General features: G+C 42.3%; 1 protein-coding gene across 2 annotated transcripts in view; it reads right to left on the minus strand.

The window, feature by feature from the left end:
• Positions 1 to 6,510: 6,510 nt before the first annotated feature.
• The window catches only part of papola (poly(A) polymerase alpha), a 67,177-nt gene continuing 59,627 nt past the window's right edge, over positions 6,511 to 14,060 (minus strand). For both annotated transcript variants that reach the window (XM_033027605.1, XM_033027606.1), the window contains exons 20-23: positions 13,654 to 13,758; positions 13,214 to 13,291; positions 12,990 to 13,046; positions 6,511 to 11,065 (exon numbers count right to left, since the gene is read on the minus strand). In XM_033027605.1, coding sequence (XP_032883496.1) covers positions 10,970 to 11,065; positions 12,990 to 13,046; positions 13,214 to 13,291; positions 13,654 to 13,758 — 336 coding nt within the window. In that variant the 3' untranslated portion in view covers positions 6,511 to 10,969. The remainder of the gene's footprint in view (positions 11,066 to 12,989; positions 13,047 to 13,213; positions 13,292 to 13,653; positions 13,759 to 14,060) is intronic.

The following is a 14,060-nucleotide window of genomic DNA, read 5'->3' on the forward strand; positions in this document are numbered from 1 at the left end:
TGAGTGTCTGAAGAAGGGTCTCGACCCGAAACGTCACCTATACCTTTCCAGAGATGCTGCCCGTCCCACTGAGTTACTCCAGCTTTTTCTGTCTTTCTTAGGTGTGTGAGCAGTCTCCTCTCCCTATTTTAGACTTTTGACTGTAGCGATACAGCACAGAAACCGGCCCTTCGGCCCACCTAGTCCGTGCCAACCAGCGATGACCCCATAAATTAACACCATCCTGCACACGAGGGACAATTTATAATTTTAATCAAAACCATTTATTCTACAAACATGTACATCAGTGCTCTTCAACCTGGGCAGTACCGCCCACTAGTGGGCAATTTAAGTTTTCACGTGGGCTGCAGAATAATTACATGCTGTAATAAAAACATCCAAAATATACAAACTCAAATCTGTGAGAGAATGTATGTGAAAAGAAAAAGTTACCATCATTTTAGAAAAATGTGTTTGAATTTTTAACTTTTATGCTGCATTAATTTTTAACTATGTAAAATATTGTAATGTTTAACCTCCACCAAACCCCCGGCTGCTCCGGTGCCGAGGGGGCCAAACGCCAGACACTGGAAAAGGCAAGAGGCGCAGCGGACAGTCACCGGCCCGCCAAGATCGCTCTGTGTCCTGTGAAGATGACGAGGGATTCGGGTCCCACTCACTGTAGGAGAGGGAAGGTGCAATTCTCCACAGACCTGGAGCTCCGGCCTCAGTCGGTGCAGCGATGGGAGAGCCAGTCAACGGGATAGATGGCAGGACAGAGGAGGAAGGGACTGGGGAACGGGAGAGGGGCTTCCCCCCCCCCCCCCCGTGCTGGCTGCAAGTCCGGGACCGCCACCAGACAGGGACGGGCACGTTCGGCCTCCCTTCTGCATGGACCAGTGGAGAAGGGAGAACTAGTGTCACTAACTCCAGTAGCAATTCAACAACGGTTCGATCCAATGTTTTTCTCCAGTGACCTATGACCTGGGCATGCGCAGTCAGAATACCGAACTCGTTTATTGAATACATAAAACAAGATTGTGCCAAAATAGAAATATAGAAAATAGGTGCAGGTGTAGGCCATTTGGCCCTTTGAGCCTGCACCGCCATTCAATATGATCATGGCTGATCATCCACTCAGTATCCTGTACCTGCCTTCTCTCCATACCCCCTGATCCCTTTAGCCACAAGGGCCACATCTAACTCCCTCTTAAATATAGCCAATGAACTGGCCTCAACTACCTTCTGTGGCAGAGAGTTCCAGAGAAAATGTTTTCATTCAACGCGCCACGATATTGGTTCACCGGTGCACATGTAGGGATTTGGGTACTTGGGAAATGGCAAGTGGGTGTACCGTGAGAATGGGCTGATGACATCACTTTGCAAGCTGCTGGACCTGGCTCCACTAAGTCTGGAACTTTGCAGAAGTTTCAGGAAGCTTCTGCACCTGTGACCCACTGGTTGCCATAAAGTCTGGGCTTTTGCAGGAGGTCCAGAACACTCACGCTTAATGCATGCTTGTGATTAGTCCAGAAGGGTGGCCTGCACCTGGAAGCTTCTTATTGCCCTAAAGATGTTTCTACTTTAAGAAGGAACTGCAGATGCTGGAAAATCGAAGGTAGACAAAAATGCTGGTGAAACTCAGCGGGTGCGGCAGCATCTATGGAGCGAAGGAAATAGGCAACGTTTCGGGCCGAAACCTTTCTTCAGACTGATGTAGGGTGGGGGGGTGGACGGGACGGGAAGAAGAAAGGAAGAGGTGGAGCCAGAGGTAGAGCTGAGAAGGGGAGGAGGCTGTAAGGACTACCTGGAATTGGAGAATTCAATGTTCATGCTGCTGGCGTACAAACTACCCAAGCGAAATACGAGGTGCTGCTCCTCCAATTTCCGGTGGTCCTCACTCTGGCCCAGGACAGAAAGGTCAAACTCAGAATGGGAGGGGAAGTTGAAGTGCTGAGCCACCGGGAGATCAGGTTGGTTATTGTGGACCGAGCGGAGGTGTTCGGCGAAGTGATCGCCTGAGAACGTGCAAACTCCGTACAGACATCACCCGTAGTCAGGATCGAACCCGGGTTTGGTTCTGTGAGGCAGCAACTCTAGCGCTGCGCCACTCTAGAGTTAAATGAATGTCTTGACGGTTGGCATGAAGGGCCAAAAGGTCCGTTTCTGTGGAATCTTTTGGACTCTATAAATAGATCTAATTTCAAAGCAACTTTTGAATATGGGGCTTCACCTTCCAAATAAAAGAAACTGTTGCAAACCATGAAGTGTTGTCAGGACTCAAGCTATTGTGTGTTTCTCAGTATCTCTGAATAAAGTCCATGTGTCAGGGTGATTACAAAGGACGACACAAAATGCTGGAATAACTCAGTGGGTCAGGCAGCATCTCTGGAGAAAAGGACAGGTGATGTTTCGGGTCGAAACCTTTCTTCAGCTTTTTGTGTCTATCTTTGGTATAAACCAGCATCTGCAGTTCCTTCCTTCATAGTTTGCCTGATTACAAAGGACGTCAGTTCTAAATAACAATGCTTTGAGCTGGTCCTTATCACATCAGATCATCATCAAGCAAATTGGTTTGAAACAAAGACTGTTTATGTAAGGTAAGAACTCACTCCGTTGCTGGTTATGTGATGGGATTCTTATCATCCGCATGAACCTTCAGTCAAACAGATGGATCTTATTTTTTAATGTCCCGATCAGACAAGAAGACAAAACCACGGGGCAAGAATTCTTGTAACATCTCGTCCCACAGGACAAGACCTCTGGTAGTCAGAGTTTGCCTGAAGAATGCGTCGAAACCCTGCATTGAACTTAAACCCTGGGCCTAATCAAAAGCACGTTCACTTGTTGAACAGGATAAAAGTCTGCCCTGGGTCACTGCAATGTTAATAAAAAGCAGCAGTTTGCTTGTAGCAGATATTGCTCGCCGCTCTGATAATTGGTGGTGGAGGAGAAGCGGGGGGTGGGGGGGGGGGTTAGGGGGCAGGGGTGTACCGAGGCTCTTAAATTAGAACAATCTGCGATGTCTCAGAGGGCTTGTCGGTCTGAGGAGATCAAAGCCACACCAGATTCTGCCACAGGGGCCACTTCACTCAGTCCTGGAATCATGACAAAACCTCTGCCAGTGCTCATTTTACCTACTGGAGCACATGGGAGTTGAGGCGTGCTCCATTGTCTAGTTAGCGATCAATTAAGAGTCATATGGTCATACAGCAAACAGGAAAGAAGCCCCATCTACACAGTGTTAGGCGCCTATCCCTTCAAACCTTTCCTATCTATGTATCTGTCCCGTGGGGTGGAGGGAGAAGGGCAGTGGGACAGAGGGAACCAGGGCTATTGCTGGCTTCTGTTGCAAAGTCCATACTACCAGGCTGATGCTTTATAAAGGAGAAGTGGGCACCATAAAGACTCAATCCTAATGTAGCTCAATAGCTAATGTAACATCTGAAGTTTAGTGAGAGACCTCTATTAGATTTGGAACAGGTTGTGTCATCAGCTCTACTGCACTCCCCTTCAGCTTTGCTAAAAATATATAAATTAAGAGGTCTTTGACTCATGAACCTCAGAAATCTATCCTCCACATTCCCTGAATCCTTGGATTGATTTCTGAAGTGAATGTTTTATTTTACCGGAGTTTGATTAAGAGAGATGAGTTCAAATCCTACCTTGCCATTTGGATCTAGTTAATTAAAAGCCTTCTGAAATTAAAGTGCATGGAACTACATAATGGTCAATAAATCAAACAAATTATTTCATTAGTATCTTTAAGGAACATAAATCTTCTATTCTTCCCTGTAGTAGCCTGGGGCTCGGCTGGACCGGGCGCCGCTCCCAACATATGGACCAGACTCGACCAGCAACGGCACGGAGCGGTGGAGATCACCAGTGGCCGTGCTTGGCCAGGCTGACCCTGCAACGCCACCACGACAACGGACCTTCCTGACCAGGTTAAGAAAATCTGCACTTACAACTGGGACTTGAAAATGATGCCAAACCTCACAACTCTTGTATACTGTTTCAGTGTACTATTCCTGTACACTTGTACTGAATCTAAGACGTGCTTAGTATACATGTTATCATAGCAATACTTGTACTGAACTGTATGCAAAATATAATTTCACTGTACACGTGACAATGAAGTGCCATTGAACCATTGATGTAGTCTGATGTGACATCCACAGATCTTAATTGCCTTTTGAACTGGGCAAGCCCTTTAGTTCAAGTTCATTAGGTCGTGGAACAAAAAGACCAACCAGTACATCCATGTGGGGCGAATAAATAAATAAATACATTTCCTGGAACGTAGATGAATGAGGTGACCTCGCTGAAATTTCTTCCTGATGAAGGATCTCTGGCCTTTGTCCACCAATCTGGCAAACCAAACCCCCCTGACTAGTAACCACCTATCACTCACCGGGCTTTGTCCTGCCCCTGCCTGTCCTCCAGCTTTCTCCCCTCCTCCACTACATTCAGTCTGAAGAAGGTTCCCGCCCAGAAACATAGTCTATTTCCTCCAGAAATGTTACCTGACCTGCTGAGATACGCCAGCACTTCGCACCTTCTTCAGGGCAAATATATTATGCCGAGAGTGGGCTTCACACTTACATGCAGCACAGCGGTAGAGTTGCTCCCATACAGCGCAAGCGACCCAGGGTGTTACGAACTCAATGACCCAAAGAGCCCGCTTCTACTCTGTATCATTAAACTAAGCTCAGGTGACGTTAATCCCATTTGGCATGTCTCCAGTGATTTACAAACGTCTACAGATGCTCCATAGAAAGCAGACGATTATTTTTGCACCACAGCCTGGTTTTGAAACAGCCCTGCTCAAGACCGGATGAAATTGCAGAGAGCTGTAGATATAGCGGTCTATCACAGACCAGACTTCCCACCATTGACTCCATCAACAAGTCACACTACCTCATAAAAGCCAACATAGTCAAAGATAGCACGGTGGCAGTTGCTGCCTCACAGCGCCAGAGACCCGGGATTGATCCTGACTACGGGTGCTGTCTGTACGGAGTTAGTACGTTCTCCCCGTGGGTTTTCTCAGAGATCTTTGGTTTCCTCCCACACTCCAAAGATGTACGTTTGTAAGTTAATTGTTGTGGTATAATTGGTATAACAGTAAATTGTCCCTAGTGCGCGTAGAATTTCGGGGATCGTTGGTTGGTGTGGATTTGGAGGGGCCTGTTTCCGTGCTGTATCTCTGCCCCAGTCATTCCTTCTCCCTGATCCCGTCCAGTAGAAGGTACTGAAGCGTGACAATACGTAAATCAGACTCAGGGACAGCTTCTTCCCTTCCTACCAAGTTTATGAATGATCCTTCCATAAGATAGGGTACTGTCCCATTCACCTCTACCCCATTGTGGACGTTGGAGTTTAAGGAGCTGATGCCCTAAAGTGCCGAGAACTATATTCCTCAGGTGCACATGATAAAGTACTATTGAATGGAGTTGTTTTGAAATGTAGCAGAGATAATATTTTGATGACTTTTGTGCCAGAAATTACTGTAGTCAAACCAAAAAAAGTTATATCTACAATTTTTCTGCGAGAAAAAAAAAAATCCCCACATGTAACCAAAAGGTTCTTTAATTTCTACATGTCGCTCATTTTTAATTTCTACATGTCGCTGGCAAACTATTTAATAAAAGGTTATTTAAAGCAGATACAATAACTAGTACCTTCACACTAGTTTGTAAGGGGCACCACAGTAAAACTGATGCCATAGCAACTTTGGTGTCATTGAACAGGTCCTTTGAACTATTGAACATTACTCCGATTCACATCCAAACAATTATTTCACTTTGATTTTCACATAATAGTATAAAACATTTTCCAATATAGTTATCAGAAGGGATGAGGATACGGAAATTTTTTTTTCTAAAAGTGACCTGATGCTTAACTGAAAATTGACAAATGTCAGTGTTCACAGACATGGGCTGCTGGGCTTTGGTTAACCTGCAGCTTACAAAAGGCAGAACTAGGCAGGCAGGCCAGGAGTGTGTTACACGGGTAAATAAAGGTGAGGGTTTTAGCACATTATAAGCTGACGTTTAAATGTTGCCTGGGATTTGCTGCACACAGGCACAAACTGCTTTATTGTCTCAGGACTTGCAGTGGAATTGAACACTGCAATCTTCACCATGTTCTGATGGAAGGAAGGTCATGGATGAGCAAATTAAAGACCGCTGAGCCCATGACACTCTCCTGATGAATTCTTAGAACAATATCCTTGAGGTTAGTGGGATAGTTAACTAGCCGCCACCGTCACCATCCACTGATTCTTAAAGGCAGCACAAGTAAACATGCAGCTGACAAAGGCTTGTAGGATATTTCGGATAGACACAAAATGCTGGTGTAACTCAGTGGGTTAGGCAGCATCTATTTTTGTGCGTCTATCTTTACATCTAAGCGTTTGGAATAAAGGCTCAAACCCACATCCTTCAGACTCTTAACTGTGCCCCGATTAAGACTGTAGCCAAGTAAAACCTGGGTGCATGTCGTTCAAAGAATTCACACATCACTTAATTTTGTGCTGCATTTTTATTTATTTTAAATGAAGAAATACATCTCTATACAAAATAGCTTCTGAAAATTACTAGTGTACAGACACTATGAAAAAAACAGAACTCCATCTGTGAGCCGCAGAGTACAGCTTGCGAAAGCAACAGTTAAAACTGTGAGGAAGGAAAAACTATGACAAGTTCACCAACAACGAAAAAAATAGTTTTAGCACTCTTTTTGGCAGAACACGAGGTGCATTCACATGAAAGCTTTTTGATTTCTTGTTTGTCCACAAATAGCCCACCCAATCACAACCTGCGACAGCTTTACTTCACATTCAGGCAGATGAACAGAAACATTAATTCCCAAAATGAATGACTGTTGAAACGAGTTTATTTTTCTTTTAATTCTGTAAAAGCCAGTTATCATTCACCCTGCTAAAGGAGAACAGGTCAACACAGCACCGTTTCATCCTCAAGGAAAAAGTTTAAAATAAAAATCGCTGGTTTAAAGAATCTTAGGCTGCAGTTTATGTGGGTTTTTGAACTGCTGTTCATGCAGTTTAGTAAGGAAACCAGCTGCTTAGCCGACAATAGCATTCAAAAAGGTAACACAGTTAAAGTTTTTAATAGAGATGGCTTAAACAGACTGAAAGCAGAACACTCATGAAAGCCTCAAGCAGATATTGTACCTAACATCAAGCAACTTGTAAGCTGCTGCCATGTTAAAGCGGCCAAGTTCAACTTCTCACCTGGTCACTGAATGAAAGTCTAAAGTCGGGTTAATGTTCTGGTCAACCAGGATGGGTGTACATAACCTGCGTGATTTTATTTTCTAGGAATGTATGGAATAAAGGCTAAAGTTGCTTTCTACATGGGCAGTGGTGGTGGTGGGGCTGTTTGGAAAAAACAGAATGCGTTCAGTTTATTGCAATTGTACCCAAATAGGGAGCAAGCTTTTTTAAAAGTTTGCAATCAATCGATGAAAAGGGTAGATCAGCCTGGTATACATCAATACCATGCACCCTTGCCAGTATGAACCTTGGCATTCCCCAGCCCTGCAGACAGCTGCTCATCATGCACACCTACATTAGTGCATCTCATATCACAGCTCAAATGGCGCGCTGGATATACGCCAAAAAGTTACCCCTGCTACAATTTGCGCATCTTAAGCTTTCCGCACATCAAGTATTCTCCATCCAATTTCTTTGCATTTTCATAATAAAATTAAGACTGGATCCACGACGGTGTTAATCAAGGACTCCTCAAAAACCTGAAATTGGCCTTTTGTAAATGCCCAACAGAACTCCTCACACATGACAATATACAATAGTCTACAATGCAAGCACTTTCTTAGTTAATCAGCATTCATCTCATCACTCCCTACATACAATTCATTGGGTAGCTCTCTTCCTACTACAGACATGCAACTAGCTGGGGTAGCTTCTTGGCAGGTAAAGACCATGCTACCCATATTCCTCCCCCAATGCACTGAAGGCAGAATCTGCTGCATTTATTCTCCACAGCATGAAATGCATTTAATTGTGTCCCTTTATCAACAATGGCCAATGCAGGCCTTCAATTCAGAAAACACACTTTTCCAACCCATTTACTTACATTCTCAATTATTTTTCATTCCTAATAATCAGTATTGAAACTCCCTGGTCCACCACAAAACGCACTGTGGTATCCAGCGCACTGCAAGAAAGCTTTTGGAAACTCCAATTCAAAAACAGGTCTGCTGTCAGGGAGGGAAAAAAATAAATCACAATTCAGTGGACAGCTAGCTGCAAGAGCAAAACCAGAACTGCTTTTATCATCATGGTGCAGCCAGAGGCTGCATTGTCCAAGTACCACAAAAATTCTAATAGCTCCTTTCATTCGAAATAGCGTTCTTACCCCACCACCCTCAAACAAAACATTCTGCGGTGCCACCATGCATAGAAAAACATGGAATACTTTACAAAACATTACACTTTAGTAGATTACCTGATGGTTCGTTAAACCTATTTTAATGACAGTACATCCAAAGTTTAAAAAACTTGGGGGACGGGGGACGGGACGAGGGGGGACCCAAAAAGGAATACATTTGGAGCATAGGCAATTGAGCCTTCCATAAATATTTTGGAAGGATGCACAATTCAGCTCTGTCAGAGTGGGTCAACCATTTCACAATGGGAGACCTATTCAAGGATCAGAAACCAAGAGAGAAAAGCATGCATGTATATCTAACATCGGGACAATGAAGTTTCAATTCAGCTTGTCGCTTTTTTGCAGATTTCAACTGTTCACATGGAGGAAACGTAAATGCCCATACGTCAAGTTTAAATGCTATTTGCAAATGTGTTACCTTTTCAGCTTACAGTCAAGGCTCAGTCACTCTTGGAGTCTGTGTCGAATGGGGACGCAGTGTGAGAAAGATGGTCCACATACTTTTTATTAAATTAAAAAAAATTAAAACTGTAAAATGTTAGTACTTCCAAAAGCACTTCCCGAACGTTTACAATATTGCAACTCTTCCACTCTTGCTTTTAATAAACTGATGAAAAATATTTTAAAGCATTCCAAGTCAATGAAAATACAAAGGATTCAATGCATGGAGGAAACCCTCCATCATCTCATTAAAAACTTGAGCACTGGAGTCTTGCGATGGAGAACCATAAATAATGTCACCAAGCTATCCGCAGATGATGTGCCCAGGTTGACAATGAGTGAATTAGTTGTGGATTGAGCCAACAACCTGCTCATATTAAACAGCTCAATTTCCAGCATGGCAAAACTTGAATCTCATGCTCTATTTTACAATTTAAAAAAAAACCCCATGGGTGACTGGCTCTCAGAACTACCTCTTCTATAACTTTCTTCTATAAGTGCTAGCCAGAGTCACCAATATAAAACTTAATGGTGCTAGTAGCATCATTACCAGCCTTTCTTGATGCATTAAATTTGAGGAAGAACCCGTTTTCTTGACATGCTGCCATATATATATCTCAATGTTGACATAATACCTCTCAGATCATTAAAGTAAAAAGGGTTTTCCCTGCATGTAGTTATGTGACATGATGAAAATTGGAAGTTTGAATGGTTTCAAGGACTTCTATTTACTGGACCTCACATGCCTGAAGTACATTCATTCCATCATACCAAGTCTTGAAGGATTTATAACTGATATATAACTTGAGGACAAACCAGAAAAAGTGTTTTCTTTGTACTGATCCAAAGAAGAAAGTTTTTGGCTTTAAAATAACATTTATAACGGTACTTGTAAGGAAAAAGAAAGAATTGTAGCACACCGGCGAGATTTAATGGAACTGTCCATGGTCAAACGTGTCAACGCAAACAACTATAGCAAATTCCTCGCTGAACAAGGTGAATTCTAAACCTATTTTGGCATGCTTCATGGATGCATAAGGGCCATGCAATTTGCTGAACTATGTACCATGCAGAAGCACAAAGTCTACTTTTTTTTTTACAAGCAGGAGATTTTCACTCGAGTTTCAATGTCAAATATAGATGAGCTCAATCAATGTCAAATATGGATGAGTTTTATACTGGATTGCAATTTGACTGGGAAGTGATATGACGTTGGTCAAGCAGTGACTCATCCTAGTGGTAGTAGATCTCAAATCCATTTAGGTATGATAGGAAACCAGCTTCAAAATGGAAATGTTCAGTATCTTAACATGACACCTACCAGTCGCAAACAAACCAACTTGAATTTGGTTTTGAGACAACCTATTCCTGACAGCGGCACAAAAATAGAAGTCAAATTAACATTTAACCCATCAAAAATCAACAGACAAACAATGGAAGCAACCAGGGAAATGCAGCAGCTCCTGTACCCTTTCCAGGATGTAAGACACCAGGAACTAAGCGCCGATTTCACATTGCTGTTTGAAAGAATCAATTGGATCAAAGTAGATTAGTGCCCTGAAATCAATAATGGTATGTCCCAGTACAAGGGTCCTTCCTTACTAAATCTCCCCCAATACCAGCACTAACCTAAATTCACAAATAATGCCCATATGACTGAACAATTGGTCAACAAAAACATTTAAAAAAATCTTTTCACAATTGCAGGCAGTTTTAAGAGCAAAGGTAACGGGAGGGAGAATGGTTCTTGGAAAAAACTGTTTCAACTAACATAACTGTTGCCAACACATCAGCAGTACTCCGCCAAGATGCACTCGCTGCATGACCAGTCAGTCCGCAGTGCATCCTTATCACTGGTCGAGTTCTACCAGACTCCAGATTCGACAATGATCAAGTCTTTTAGGACATGTTTAAAAAAAATCTACAGCCTTTATCGTCCAACTTCACCATATGCCACCATCACCTTTGTCCAAAGAACTTTTAAAAATGTTTCCATGGAGGAATCTGCAGCCAGCAAACAGATGACTCTTCCCAGAGATGTTTCTTTTTGTGCGCATGCACGCATGTCCTTCTTCTCTTTGTGTTCTATGGCCCCAGGAGTGGTAGCAGTTCTACCGGTTTAGCCTCAGCTTTATTGAGTTTTTAACTACTGGAACAGGGTTTACAGGAAGGGAGGAAACATCAGAAAGTTCTGTGCTCATTGGTTCCTGTGTGTAAAAAGAAATGTCGTTATGCTTCAATGCAAGAGTGTTGCTAGTAAGATCAACAACACATGTAGGGTTCAAATTCGCTACCACATACAAAAACATGAATTTGGAAGTATTTGATATTGATCACATGACTAGTTCCATGCTACCAGTTTTATTAAAATGATCGTACCCTAATAAAAATTGATCCTATATCATGAGTGTTTAATTGTCATATCAAACGATGACCAGAACAATAATGTTGCAACAACTTTACAAGAAAAAATGACATTGTTCTAGCCTTGTGCATACATCTGCACCATCTCAGTGGATACCCTGCACCACCTTTTTCTGATCTTGAATCAGTAGGCCTGGATTAATGTTAATATAATTTATCAGGTATGTTTATCTGGAACCTTTACACAACTTTAAAAAAAAGGTGCAAAATAACGAGTGTGGAGAATGGTTGAGGTGGTATTCACAGAAAAATTACGGTGAGCTCCTGCACATCATAGGGTAGTGATGCACGATCAACTTGCAGCTATAAAAAGTTGAGATATATTAGCAACTTGTTGGCAGCAGTTAGTGGTATCAATTGAGAACAACAGAATTAAAAAGGGAGAGAAACAAAAAAAAGCAAAGAATTTGGTTAGCTCAAGTAAATAATAGAACATAGAACAGTACAGCAGAGGAACAGTCCCTGCAGCCCCACAATGTCCATGCCAAACACGATGCCTCATTAAACTAATCTCCTCTGCCTGCAAGTGATCCATACCCCCTCCATTTTCTGCACTTTCATAGCAAAAGGATTTGAGTATAGGAGCAGGGAGGTTCTACTGCAGTTGTACAGGGTCTTGGTGAGACCACACCTGGAGTATTGCGTACAGTTTTGGTCTCCAAATCTGAGGAAGGACATTATAGCCATAGACGGAGTGCAGAGAAGGTTCACCAGACTGATTCCTGGGATGTCAGGACTTTCATATGAAGAAAGACTGGATAGACTTGGCTTATACTCGTTAGAATTTAGGAGATTGAGAGGGGTTCTTATAGAAACGTACAAAATTCTTATGGGGTTGGACAGGCTAGATGCAGGAAGATTGTTCCCGATGTTGGGGAAGTCCAGAACAAGGGGTCACAGCTTAAGGATAAGGGGGAAATCCTTTAGGACCGAGATGAGAAGAAACTTTTTCACACAGAGAGTGGTGAATCTCTGGAACTCTCTGCCACAGAGGGTAGTTGAGGCCAGTTCATTTGCTATATTTAAGAGGGAGTTAGATGTGGCCCTTGTGGCTAAAGGGATCAGGGGGTATGGAGAGAAGGCAGGTACGGGATACTGAGTTGGATGATCAGCCATGATCATATTGAATGGCGGTGCAGGCTCGAAGGGCCGAATGGCCTACTCCTGCACCTATTTTCTATGTATCTATGTATCTATATCCAAGTGCCTATCTAAAAGCCTCTTAAATGTCACTATCATGTCTGCCTCCACCATCACCACTGGCAACAATGGTTAACCCATAACAATGCAACTGAGGCCACAGTTTTGATTATTAGTATCATTTTCTAGAATAGGACTGGTGGGGGTTAGGAAATGATTTGCCGCAATGCTCTGAGGTTTCCATGGAAGAGGAAGAAAAATATCAGGTTTCCTAACTGCGGCCCGCAAACCTAGTTAGGTTATGCATGTGATTGCATGGGCAAACAAGTGTTGGCTGCACCCTGTCACAAAAAAACAACAACAAAAACAAAACTCTGTGTTTGCATGGCCATTTAACTGATACCAGTAGATGGCCTGCTCTTTGGAAATCAATTCCCAATAGGAATTAGTGCCTTCAGGAAGGACGATGCAACATGATGAAAATAAGTCCCTACACAGTTACTGTAATATGTAAAAATAGCTATGTATCTTGTGATTAAATGCTAAAGCACATCTTAAATAACTTGCCTGTGAGATAGAAGCCTTAGATTGGATTGGCAGCATCTTTTCTTCAGACTCAGCAACCTGCCCCAAAAAGGCAACACATATGGATTAGCACTAAACCACAATTTCTCAAGTTGGCATTTCACCGTTCTTCTCAATATTCAACATCAAGAATTGTGTAGAATCCAACTATTATACAGCAGAGCAACTAAATTAATCCCCAGACTGCACTGGAAATGGCATCTTACCTTCATATTTTCATCACTTTTTTTCTCAGTATTAGGACTTGCCGAACAGTCACCTTGCTCATTCACAGAGGCAGATCCCTAGCAAATATGAAACATTCATACTGCAATTATAGCTTTTTAAAAATAATGTACATCTTAAATTAGATTTACTTAAAATCTGAAAAATTCCCATCCTTTTCTTGAGTAAAAAAAAAAATCCCACAGGAGTCATCCTCAGCACAGAGAACCATCACCCAGTGGAAGGGACATCAAATACATAGCTGACAAAATAAAGGTAGGAAACAAAGATTGCAAATTGGATTTTCTTTTTAGGAAAACAGTATAAATGGGTAGCAGTTTAGAAACTGAAAGACCAAAGATAATGCAGAGGAGTGACGAGGAAGGAAGGAGCTAGAAAAAAGCTTCATTAACTGTAAAGTGACAGAGAATCAGCCACTCACATCCAACTTCTTTCTCTTTGGTGAACCTTCAGTTAGCTGCGCGGATGTTCTCTTTGAACTCTGTGATAGATTCTGATCCATTGGTACCCCATTTGTTGCAGGTTCCTAAACAATAAACATGAGATTAGTTGGCTGAGGGGTGTTTCATTGTTTAGAGTCACTATCTGCAGGATAGAATGATTAACTGCCCTTTTAAAATAGTTAAAACACTAGTCCATCTCTGGTATCATGAAAACTATATAGGTTATATAAATATATTCATGGTCCATATATTTGCTTGGTTGAGATTAACCACACCTTTGTACAGTGACTGGAAATTAGATATTGGGAATGTTACTAACACACAAAAATGTTTTAAACTCTGTTTAATCAGATTAGTGGATGAAAAGATAGTCACATTAGAGTCA

Source organism: Amblyraja radiata, chromosome 9, assembly GCF_010909765.2.
Source record: "Amblyraja radiata isolate CabotCenter1 chromosome 9, sAmbRad1.1.pri, whole genome shotgun sequence".
NCBI lineage: Eukaryota > Metazoa > Chordata > Chondrichthyes > Rajiformes > Rajidae > Amblyraja > Amblyraja radiata.